This window comes from Belonocnema kinseyi, chromosome 3 (genome assembly GCF_010883055.1).
Source record: "Belonocnema kinseyi isolate 2016_QV_RU_SX_M_011 chromosome 3, B_treatae_v1, whole genome shotgun sequence".
Lineage (NCBI taxonomy): Eukaryota > Metazoa > Arthropoda > Insecta > Hymenoptera > Cynipidae > Belonocnema > Belonocnema kinseyi.
Genome location: NC_046659.1, coordinates 154298238 through 154311186, shown reverse-complemented (window position 1 = coordinate 154311186; position 12949 = coordinate 154298238). Strand labels below are relative to the sequence as shown.

General features: G+C 24.6%; 1 protein-coding gene across 1 annotated transcript in view; it reads left to right on the top strand.

The window, feature by feature from the left end:
• Positions 1-12325, top strand: part of LOC117170126 (conserved oligomeric Golgi complex subunit 5) — a 22776-nt gene extending 10451 nt beyond the window's left edge. Inside the window, exons 9-14 of the mRNA XM_033356665.1 lie at positions 999-1139; positions 4408-4791; positions 8033-8158; positions 8239-8347; positions 8466-8684; positions 12043-12325. Coding sequence (XP_033212556.1) covers positions 999-1139; positions 4408-4791; positions 8033-8158; positions 8239-8347; positions 8466-8684; positions 12043-12228 — 1165 coding nt within the window. The 3' untranslated portion in view covers positions 12229-12325. The remainder of the gene's footprint in view (positions 1-998; positions 1140-4407; positions 4792-8032; positions 8159-8238; positions 8348-8465; positions 8685-12042) is intronic.
• The last annotated feature ends 624 nt before the right edge of the window (positions 12326-12949 follow it).

The following is a 12949-nucleotide window of genomic DNA, read 5'->3' as shown; positions in this document are numbered from 1 at the left end:
TATTAAACCATTTGAAAAAACTTTTTATTTAAAAATTCATCTGTTTTAAGAGAAATTTCATCTTTCTTGGATAAAAATGCAACTGTTTAGTTGAAAATTCAGTTATTTTGTTAAAAAACATTTTTTATTGTTTTGTTGAAAATTTAACTATTTCTTATAAAATTGACGTTTTGTATGAAATTTATATTTTATTGTTGAAAAAGGAAGTTAAATCTTTTCTGGGTGAAAGTTCAACTTAAAAAAATGTTGTTTTTTATTTAAAAAAATTCTATTTCAATAATTAGTTCATCCTTTTTGATTGGAAAAATTTTTGTCGACTTTAAAATTCAATTTTTTTTCGTAGAAAGTTATTTTTTTGTTGTTAAAAAATTCATAAATTGAATCACTTTGTTAAGAAATAATTTTTTTAAAGATTTATATTTTTATTTGAAAACTCATCTTTTTGGTTGAAAGTTGAACTATTTTGTTGAAAATTAATCTTGTTTAATTGAAAATTCAACTACTTGGGTAAAAGTTAAGCATGCATCATCAAAAATGCATCATTTTCGTGTAAAATTAGTTTTTTTCTGGGAAATCATATTTTTGGTTTGAAAATTAAAATTTTTTTGAGAAAAAATTCGTCTTTTGGCTCGCAGTTTCAACAATTTAGATAAATTTAAAAAATTTAAGTTCTTTTCTTTTGGTATGAATTTCATTTTTTTTGTTGAAATATAAACTATGACACTTTTTTTGTTGGATATTTATCTTTTTAGTTTGGAGATTCAACAATTATGTTACAAAATTTAATTTTTTGGCATTAAACTAAATTATTTTGTGAAAAAATCGTCTTTTGTGGTAGCAGACATTTTCTTTCTGTTTAAAATAAATTAATCAATTTCAAAATTTTTAATTTTTATCTGAAATACTGTTTTATTCCGTTTATAAAAGATTCTACTTATGTAATGTGATGTCTTCTAAATTAAATTTTTGTGCTAATCAATAATGTTTTGTGTTTCTAGTCGAAATATTTTAGCTCCTTTTGAGAATGCTTATTTGTCAAGATCAGTCTCCAGGCTTTTGGATCCGGTTCATACAATGTTTTCTGGAGATGGCGCTCCTGGTCAGGAAGAAATCGACAGCCTGATTAGAACCATAACGAGGTTAGTTAGATTCAAAATCTATTTTTTTATGATAATAACCATGGTGGCCATAGATAAAGGAAAACCTGTAAATCAGGAAAGAGTAAACGAATTTGATTTGTCAGGGAAAGTCCGGGATATTGAAAAAAAATCTTACAAAAGTCTTGTAATTTCTGTAAGAGGCACTTTAAATAACTGTCAGTGATAAAAGAAAATTTTATTTTAATGTGAAATTAATTTATTCCATTCATAAAAGATTTTATATTAAAAATTTTGTATTAGTAATTTCTTTTTCATTTTTTAGTTTCTTCCTCCTGATGACTAGATTTTTATTTTCTATTATTCTATTCTAAATTCAACAATTTTGTCTAAAAGACATCCATTTTTTGTTAAAAATTTATATGTTTTGTTTACAATTCCTGTTGTTAGATAAAAAATACAACTATTTCGGAAAAAATTTAATTTTCTGGTTGAAAATTCGTATTTTGTTTTAGAAAATTCAACTGAAATCTTTTTTGTGCGAAAATTCAATTATTCTTTCGAAAATTCGCCTTTTCGGTTGAATTGGTTTATTTAGATTGAAAATTCAACTACTTGCGTGAAAGTTAAACTACTTAAACATTATATTTTCGGTTAAAGGTTGATCTCTTTGATTCAAATTTCAACTATTTGGTTCAAAATTCTTTTTTCTTTGGCTTAAAATTATTTTTTTAAACTTAAAATATAACTCTTTTATTTTTAGTTGAAAGTTGGGTTTTTTCTATTGATAATTTGTCTTTTTTGATAGAAAATTTTTTTTTTTTATTAAAATGTTCTCTTTTTGGTCAAAGATACAATTATTTGATTAAAAATAAACTTTTTTGTTTAAAATTATCTTTTTTTTTGAAAATTCGTACTTTTGGTTAGAAAATTGATCTTTTTAGATGAAAAATAAACTATTTGTTTGAAATTAAATGTATTTTGATATTTCGTCTTTTTGGTAGAAAACTAATATTCTTGTTTGAAATTTTATATTTTTCTGGTTAAAAATACAACTTTTTGTTAAAAATAAACTTTTTTTGTTGAAAATAAACTTTTTTCGTTGAAAATAAAATCTTTTTTTGAAAAGAATTTTTCTTTAATTAACTTTTTCGTTGAAAATTCGTTTTTCTGCTTGAAAAATTGATTATTTTGTTAAAAATTAATTTTTACTTAAAGTTTAACTTTTGTGTTTATAGTAAAAAATCGATCTTTTTTCAGATGAAAATTCAATTATTTGTTTTAAAATTCATGTATTTTGTTGATAATTCATCTTTTTTTATCGAAAATTCATCTCATTGGTTAAAAAAAAGTTTTTTCTTATTTATCTCGTTAGTTGAATGTTGAAATATTTTGTTGAGAAAATTTGTTTTTGTAAAAATTAATTTTTTAACCAAAAGTGCAACTGGTCCATATTTGGTTGAAAATTGATTTCTTTAATTTTCAAATTCAAAACTCACCTTTTTGATTGAAATTTTCTCTTTTTTGGTTAAAAATACAACTGTTTGGTTAAAAACAAACTTTTCGGTTTAAAATTCGTATTTTTGTTTAGAAAATGGATCTTTTTCAGACGAAAATAAATCATTTGTTTGATATTACATGTATTTTGTTGATAATTCCTCTTATTTTTGGTAGAAAAATTCGACTTGTTTAAAATGTTCTCCTTTTTGTTTAAAAATACAATTGTTTGGTTGAAAGTAAACTTTTTTGTTCACAATCAACTTTTTGGCTAAAAGTAAACAATTTTTAAAAATAAAATCTTTTGTTGAACATCAATTTTGTTTTTGAAAATGAACTTTTTCGTTGAATATTCGTTCCATTTATGGTAAATGAATTGATCTTTTTTAGATGAAAATTCAACTGTTTGTTTAAAAATTCATGTATTTTGTTGATAAATCGTCTTTTTTGATTGAAAATGCATCTGTTTGATTAAAAAACTTTTTTGTTGTTGAAATTGATTTTTTTTACTGAAAATTTCAGTCTTCCAGTTAAAGATTCGTTATTTTAATTAAAAACTTCTCTCGTTGGTTGAAAACTTAACTATTTTGTTGAAAACTTTTTTGTGTGTAAAAATTTGGTTGAAAAATGATTTCTTTGAAATGAAAATTCAACTACTTGCGTTTAAAGTAAAACCATTATGTTAAAAAACCAGTTTTTCCAGTTTAAGGTTCATCTCTTTGGTTGAAAACTATTTGTTTGAAAATTCCTTCTTCTTTGATTTAAAATTATTTTTTAAACTGACAATATAAAATATTTCATTTTTAGTTAAAAATTGGTATTTCGAAGTTGATAATTCGTCTTTTTTTTGGTAGAAAATTAATCTTCTGGTTTGAAATTTTCTCTTTTGCGGTAAAAATGTAACTGTTTGGTTGAAAATTAACTTTTTTGTTGAAAATTCATATTTTTGGCATGAAAATTCAACTATACTTTGTAAAAAATTTGACTTTGGTTTAAAAGTACCACAGTTTGGGTGAACTTTTTTTTCTTTTCTAACTGAAAAATCTTTATTTGCTGAAAATGCATCTTTTTTGTTGTAAAATTCAACTTCTTGTTTGAACGTTGAACTACTTTGTCAAAAATTTATTTTTTATTCGCAGATTCATTTTAGTTGAAATTCATCTCTTTGATTTGAAATTTTACTTATTCTTGATAGAAAATTCAGCTTTTGAGGTAGAAAATTGCAGTATTTAGCTAAAAATTCAACTATTCTGTTGAAAATTTAATTATTTAGTTGAAAATTCAAGTATTTTGTTGAAAAATAATCTTTTATTGAAATAAAATGAACTTTTTAATGAACATTCGTCTATATAGGCAGAATTATTTGGTTGCAAATGCAAACTGTTTTTGGTTGAAATTTAATCTTTTTTGTTTTAAAATTCGACCATTTTGGCTAAAAATGTATATTCGTATTTAAAAAGTCAAAAATTTTCTTAAAAATGAAACTATGTTAACAAAATTTAATTATTTTGTTGAAAATTGAACAGTATTGATTGAATATTGTTAAAATAAATAATTTTTTTTCCTTTTAATATGAAATCGTTTTATGCCGTTTATAAAAGATTTTGTGTTAAAAGTTTTACGAGAATAAAATTTTGGTCGTTGGATATGAATATGGTCTTTAAATATGGTCGGGAAAAATGAAAAATGGTGTAGGGAAAAATCAGGGTTAGGGAATTTTGAAAATGAATTTTGCGCCCACCCTGAATAACCTATTGATATACATTCATCGGGGCCATTTTATTCTGAAATTTCTTTTGAAATTTAATTTCAGTGAACTGAGTGTTTCGCTAGTGGATGAAGGCCTATCAACAGTCGTGGCTCGAAACGTAGGCAAAGCAATTCGCCTATTCTGTTTGAAATGTGAGCAAAATTTGTTAACAGGAGGTGAAGCGAGTCAAGTAATTGATTCTCCGACTGCGGGACAGCAAACAAACGTCACACTGGCAAATCTTTTACATTATCTTTCCACTCAGACGAATAGAGTCATCGCTAATTTGTCAAGTAGTCTACCGTCAGAAGGTGCCGCTGTAATTGCAACAGCCCTCGAAGATACGAGCACTTTGTCGAAAAATATTCTCGCACCTTTGCTTTCTTCAATCAATGATGCGATTGAGAGCATTATTTTAACTATGCACGACGATCCTGAATTTCGAGAGTAAGTAACTCAAGGGAAATTTATTTATTAAAATTATTTTTATTAATTTTTACTTTCGCCCCGCTAATTTTACTTTCGCCCCGCTAATTTTACTTTCGCCCCGCTAATTTTACTTTCGCTCGCTAATTTTACTTTCGCCCCGCTGATTTTACTTTCGCCCGTTAATTTTAATTTTGCCCTGCTAACTTTATTTTCGCCCCGCAAATTCGGTTTGGGGAAAATATATGCTACTTTCGCCCCTATTGTCAAGAGCAAAAGGTGGCCATTTCGGTTGAGTGTGGAATATAAAATTTTTGTTATTAAAAATCTTTTTTTCTGCTGAAAATTCATCTCGTTGGTTTGATCATTTATCTACTTATTTAAAATCTAATTTTCTTCTTGGAATTTAATATTTGTTTATTTGAAAAATTACTTTTTATAACTAAAATGTAACTATTTCATTTTGGGCTGAAAATGGTATAATTATTAAAACTAAGTATTTTACAAAAAAATCGTTTTTTGCCTTCAAATTCTGGCTTGAAAGTTGTACTACTTTATTAAAAATTCTTTTTTGTTTTTGTTGAAGATTCAGCATTTCAATTGAAAATTTATCTCATGAAATCATTTTGCTGAAAATTCATCCTTTTGCTTGAAAATTTTTTTTTGTTAAAATTTTTTTTTTTGTAAAAAATTATTATTTTTTTGATTCAAAATTTAAATATCCAAGTTGAAAATCCGTCAGTTTTGTTGAAAGTTCATTTACTTTGTTGAAATATACTTTTTTTGTTCAAATTTAATTTCGTTTTGTTAAAAAATTACACTTTTCAAATAAAATGTAACTATTTCATTATTTGCTGAAAGTTTTTTTTTTCAATTGAAAATTCAACTACTTGGCTAAAACTTGAACCACTTTGTTAACAATTGATTTTTTTGCTTGAGGGTTCAACTCTGCTTGAAAATTTAACTGCTTTGTTGAAATTTCGTTTATTTTTTATTTAAAACTATTTTTTTTGCCAAAAAAATGTAACTTTTTAGTTTTTTGTCTATTTTGAAAATTGATATTTTTTAGTTAAAAAATCGTCTATTTTGAAAAAAGTAATCTTTTCTGTTAAAAATGTTAAAAATGCAAGTGTTTTAGAAACAATTCGTCTTTTGCCTTGAAATTTTAACAATTTGGATTACATTTTTTTTCTTTTATAACTGAAAAAATTTTATTTGTTTGAAGTTTTTCTTTTTGATGAAAAAGTTTGAATTTTTGATTGAAAGTTGAACTACTTATTACTTATTACTACTTATTATACTTTATTACTTATTATTATTTACTTATTTATTATTTACTACATATTATACTATACTTATTACTACTTATTACTACTACTCTGTAAAAAATTATTTTGTTTGTTGAAAATTTAACAGTTTAATTGAAAATTAATCTCTTGGGTTAACAATTCAATAGTTTTGTTTAAAATTCATCATTTTAGTTGAAAAATCATCTTTTTGGTTGAAAATTTTTAAAAATATTTTCTTAAATTTAAAATTTAATTATTCCAGTTTATAATTCATCATTTTTGTTTAAAATTCATCTCGTTGGTTATTAATGAAATCATTTTTTTTATAATTCATCATTTTAGTTAAAAACTCATTTTTTTGGTTGAAATATCATCTTTTTGATTGCGAAATTTAAAAAATATTTTCTTAAATTTAAAATTCAACTATTCCAGTTGAAAATTCATCGTTTTTGTTCAAAATTAGATCTGGTTGGTAATAAATAAAATCTTTTTTTGATAATTCATTATTTTAGTTGAAAACTCATCTTTTTGGTTGCAAATTTTTTTTTTAAATTTATCTGTTCCAGTTGAAAATACATCATTTTTGTTGAGAATTCATCTCGTTGGTTGAAAATTGATCTACTTTGTTGAAATTTAATTTGTTCTTGTTAACAAAATTTTTTAAACTCAAATGTAACTATTTAATTTTTTGCTGAAAATTGATTTTCCTTTTAATTGGAAATTCAAGTAGTTAGGTCAAACTTAAACTCATATGTTAAAAGTGTATTTTTTTGTTTGGGAGTTCATCTCTGATTGAAAATTTAACTTTTATCTTGAAAATTCTATTATTTTTAGTTAATTTTTTACCTGATAATGTGACTTTATTATTTTTAATTTATATTTTTCTAGTTAAAATACATCTTTCTTTGTACAAAACTAATTTTTATTTAATTTTCTCTTTTTTTGGTTAAAACTGAAACTATTTGGTGGAAAATCAACTTTTTTGTTGATAATTCGTTTTTTCGTTTGTTGAAATATCAGCTATTATATTTTTAGTTGCAAATTAATCTTTTTGTTAAAAAGTTAAATTTTCTAATTGAAGAATCAACTGGTTTTGGTTGCAGTTGGATATCTTTTGTTTCAAAATACGACTGTTTTGTTAAAAATTCATTTTTGTGATTAGAAAATTCTAGTATTTTGTTAAAGTTATCCTTTTTGTTTGAAAATCCAACTGTTTTTGTTAAGCATTGGTCTATTTCGGGCAGAGAATTCGTATTTTTAAATATAAAATTCACATTTTTTATAAAGAATTTAAATGCCTTCTATAAATTCAATTATTTCCATGGAATTAAAACTGCTTTTGGTCGAAACTTAATATTTTTTGTTTAAAATTTGATCAGTTGTTTATAAATTCATCTTTGTCGGTTGAAAATTTATTTATTTTATTGAAAATTAAACTTGAATTAGCTTAAAATTTGATAATTCCATCAAATTTCAACCAATTCTAATTAAAAAAACGAATTATAAATGAGATCGAACTTGCTTTTATAATATCAACAGCAAGCAGGTATTGGATTTTAAAAATGTCATTAAATTTTTGTTAAAGTTGAAATAAGACGAAACTTTGAAATATTTTCGAGCCTAGCGTCACCATTTTTCACCTTGATAAAATGAAGAATCACAAAAACCTTTAACTATAAAATCAGGTTTCGGGGGCGAATGAGAGTTTTTGCATATGGCCCTTTTTATAGTTATAGTAGACCTACATTTTCTACTATGTTTCTTGAAAAGTATTTTTTCACTGTAAAAAAAAAGGTATCTGGAAAAATGTTTTTTTTTGTACTAAAAAAACTGGTAAAGTCCTGGAATTTGGATTTGAAGAAACACTGGACACCCTAATTAATTATAATAAACGACGAATGTAAAAAAAAGAAAATTACCTCAATTTTTCATCGCTTTTTAAAAATTAGTTAATATTTTATTAATTATTTTAGGCCCAGTAGTCCCCTGGGAAGAGAAGTTGGAGCCTCGCTTTACATGCGAGAACTTCAGGGATTTATTCTTCGTTCTGTGAATACTTTCCTCGCTCCTTACAAGAATCAAACTGTAGTTGCGGAATGGTGAGCTCTTGAAATTGAACTTTTGATATTCTAATTTACAGAAATAATTCTCGAGACTAAAGAATACATTTTTTATACAGTTGTAAATCTGTTGCGTCGAGGTGTATTGAATTATTTGTGAGACACGCCTGTTTGCTGAGACCTTTAAGCGATTATGGAAGAGCAAAACTTATCGCCGACTTTGCACAGGTATCAAACATTTTATCTTAATATTAAATAATTCGTCAATTATAATATTTTTTTAATAATTCGTAATAATGATATTTCCGATGAGTTAAAAATTTGTGTAAATTATTAATAATTCCAGATGGAAGTAGCGGTCGCTCCTCTTTGTCGAGGAGGACAACTAGGTTCTCTTGAACAGCAACAGTACAGAATATTGAGAGCTCTGAGAGCCCTTCTTCCTCTAGACGCTGAAGAAATGGTACAGAAAGTTTTGGAAGATGGAGAAAGCAGTGTTCCACCTTCTCTTATACTTTTACATCTCTTTTCGGGAGCGCCTTCTGATCTACAATCTCCCCATCAGGTAAAATTAATTTCAATAAGATATTATCAGTCAGGGTTGCTACCAAATTCTAGATTTAAATTTCTCTGATGTGCCCTGATTGCAATTTTTCTAATTATTTTACACTCAAAAGGGACTTTACAGCCCAAAATTTACTAAAAACAGGGAAAATAAACTCTTAAGATTCACAGTAGAAATATATTCTATTTCAAAGAAAGTAGTTGATTTTTTAACCAAATGGTTGAGTTTTCAACTGAAAAGATGAATTTGTAAACAAAAAGATTAATTTTCTACAAAACGAGACGATTTTTTTTAACAAAGTACGTGAATTTTAAACTAAATAGTTGAATTTCCAAACCAAAAATTAAATAGCTACGTTTCCTTTGAAACAAATCAATTTTAAATAAACAAAAGAAATTAAATTTTCAATCAGAGGCGAATTTAAAATTAAAATGATGAATCTACAACAACAAAAATTAATTTTTTACAAACTCGTTCAACTATCAACCAAAAAATATTTTTATTTTAAACCCAAAAAGTTGAATTCAACCAAAAAATACGAATTTGTAACAAAATAGTTGAAACTTCTTTAAAAAATGAATTTTCAAACAAACAAATTTTAACCCAAAAATATGTGTTTTCAACATAAAAGTTCATTTTCAATCAAATTGTTAAATTTTAAAGCCAAAAAAAAGCAATTTCTACAAAATAATACAAGTTTCAACCCAACAATATGAATTAAAAAAAAGGTAATTTTAAACCAAAAATTAAGTAGATCATTTTCTTTTTTAAAAATCAACTAAAAGAAAACAGTTAAATTTTCGACCAAAGAGATGAATTTCAAACTAAAATGATAAATCTTCATGTAAAACAAATTATTTTTTAAAAAGTACAGAAAAATTAATGTTCAAGCAAATGAATTTCAACCTAAAATATAATTTTTCAACAAAGAAGTTCATTTTCAATCACTTTGTTTAATTTTAAAGCTAAAAAAAGGAAATGTCTGCAAAATAATTGAACTTTCAACACAGCAATATGAATTTTCAACTAAAACATTAATTTTAAACAGAATATTGAATTGAATTTGAGTTTTCTACGAAATTGTAGAATTTTCTATCAAATTCTTAAACTGTCAAGCCAGAAAAAAAATTTTTCTTCAAAGCAGTGCAATTTTAACCAAAAAATGGAGATTTTTAAGAACAAAGTTTAACCCGGAAATATGAATTTTTATCAAAAAATTTAACTTTCATCCGAAAAGTGTAATTTTCTTTAAAAGTGTTTAAATTTTCAACCATATAGTTTAATTTATCATAGAAATAGTTGAATTTCCAAACGAAAATATGAATTTACCAACAAAACGAGATGATTTTTGAACAAAATACAAGAATTTTTAACGAAATAGTTCAATTTTCCAAAAAAATTAAATGGTTCATTTTTTGGTTAAAAAAATCATTTTAAAAAATAGTTCAATTTTCACCAAAGAGATGAATTCTGAATGAAAAATGTAGTAATTGGTATTTCTACCAAAAAAGATTTGAATTAAATTTTCAGCTAAGACAAATTTTTCAGTCAAGAGGGAAATAATTGTTAACAAACCGCTGAATTTTCAAGCAAAATATTAATTTTTTACGAAAAGAGAACGAATTTTCAACAAAATATATGAATTTGTAACTAAATTCTTGAATTAAATCTAAAAAAAGATCCATTTTAAACCAAATAAACCGATTTTAATCCAAAAATACGACTTTTGAACATAAAAGTTAATTTTTAATCCAATTGTTTAATTTTAACGCCAAAAAAAGGAAATTAATACAAAATAATTGAACTTTACTAATTCGGAAATATGAATTTTCTACAAAAAATTTGAATTTTCAACCCGAAAATAGGATTTTTCTACAAACAGTTAGTATAGCTAATTTTTTAACCCAAAAAGACGAATTTTCATCAATACAGTTGAATTTTGAATAAAAAGAATGCCCTTTATTCAAAATTGTTGAATTTGTAACAAAATAATACAATTTTTATTCACATAGTAATTATTAACCAAAAAAGTTAATTTCCAACCAATAAATATTTTTTTTACCAAAAAATATAATATTTCAATTCAAAATTTTCTGGCCAAAAAATTGAAGCAAGAAGGATGATATTTCTACAAAAAAAATTAATTTTCTATCCAAAAAGACAGTTGAATTTTCGACCAAAATAGTTTAATTTCCTATAAAACTAGTTAAATGTTTAAATAAATAGTTCAAGTGTTAACTAAAGACTTTAAATTTTAGGCCAAAAAGACCAATTTTCTATAAAACAATTAAATTTCCAATCCGGAAATATAAACTTTCTACCAAAAATTTGAATTTTCAACCCGAAAATAGGAGTTTTCTACGAACAGTTAGTATAGCTGATTTTTCAACCCAAAAAGACGAATTTTCAGCAATACAGTTGAATTTTGAATAAAAAAGAATGCCTTTTATTTAAAATTCGTGAATTTGTGACAAAATAATAAAATTTGTATTCAAATAATAATTTTTAACCAAAAAAGTTAACTTTCAACCAATAAACATGGTTTTTTAATCAAAAAGTATATTGTTTCAATTCAAAATTTTCCAGCCAAAAAATTGAATTTTAAGCCAAGAAGACTAACGAATTTTTTAGAATAGTTTCAACAAAAAAAATTTTTCTATCCAAAAAAGATGACTTACAAAACAGTTGATTTTTCAACAAAATAATAAAACTTTTAACCAAGTAGTAGAATTTTTATCTTAAAGATATGAATTTTGAACTAAAAATAGAATTGTAGACTTTTTAATTAAAAAGAATGAACTTTCAACGAAAAATAATTAAATTTCCTAATTGGGTTCGATTAATTCAGTTCATTTTTTGTTGATTTGAAACGTGGTTGATAGTTTTTAAAAGAAATAGAGAGAGACTATGTAAAAAATTAAATTTTTTAGGTGAAGATTCATCATTTAATTTTTAAATTGATCTCTTCGGTTGAAAATTTAATTGTTTTCTTATTTAAAACTTATTTTTCAAACAGAATATTTAACAACTTCATGTTTGATTGAAAATTCAACTAGTTGGTTTAAAATTCATATATTCTGTTGAAAAATCGTCTTATTTTGTCAAAAATTAATCTTCTTTTTTCTTAAAAAAAAAAAAAAATTGGTAAAAAAGGGGAGTCGGGGAAAGAGTGTGAATTATTTTCTAGATTTAGTTTCAACGCTTTCATGTTTTAAAAACTTAAAATATTGACTTCGGGTCAAAAGTTATGAAATTGTAACGTTTCCAGGGATATTTTAGATTTCAGTATTTGTAGCAATCCTCATAATTTATTAATTGAATGAAAATAAAAAATAAAATAATATTAAAACATGTTTAGAGTGCCAACTGGTCCATCAGTCGATTGTCAAAATGGATGGACAGTCACCCGAGTGAAAAGGAACGACTCGCATTAAGCAATGGTCCTCTCCAACGTTATCAATTAACAGTTCGACAACGCAATCTTCCCTCTTTCCACAACCTCTTCCCCTTAATGACCAAATTAGCCAGCTTTTACGATCGTTGAATTTTACAATTTGAAACTGTCCTCTAAGATCCCTCTTCGTTTTCCAATGATTGTTATACGAAAATATTTAGAAAATAAATAAATACATCAAAGTCCATCTCGGATTCAACTTTTATTTTTGAAAATCAATTACACGGTGTCTACTCAAATCCTGGGCAAAAATTCCCTGACAATTCTAGGTTTTCCCCCGGTATCGCAAATTTTTTCAGGCATAATTTTTCATATTATCGAGCCATTTGAACATTTATCATTTTTAAAAACAGCCAACTCGAGGTATGCATACAGTTTGGCGAGTTTATACCATTAATAGTTTTTTTTTCTTTATTTTCTATGTATTCGATTAATATGATAAATTTATAAAGCTTTGACGAATCATGCTAAAAAATAGTCTTACATTTATTAGCATCATTATTTATTTAAATAATTAAATAATACTATAAACCTTTTTTATTAAACATAACATTTTTTTTTAATTTGTCTCTTAGGTCAATGAGTTTGAATAATAATTCAAACAAGTTTTCATTTTATTTTCTTATACTTCAAAAAAATTTTGCATTTTTCAACGAATTAGTTGAATTTTCAAACAAAACAAAAATTTATTTTCTACCAAAAAGACTACCTCTTTTAACAAAATATATGAATTCACAGCCAAATAGTTGAATTTTCAGTTTAAAAATATTAATTTTCAACCAAAGAGTTAAATTCTTCAACAAAAAGATCA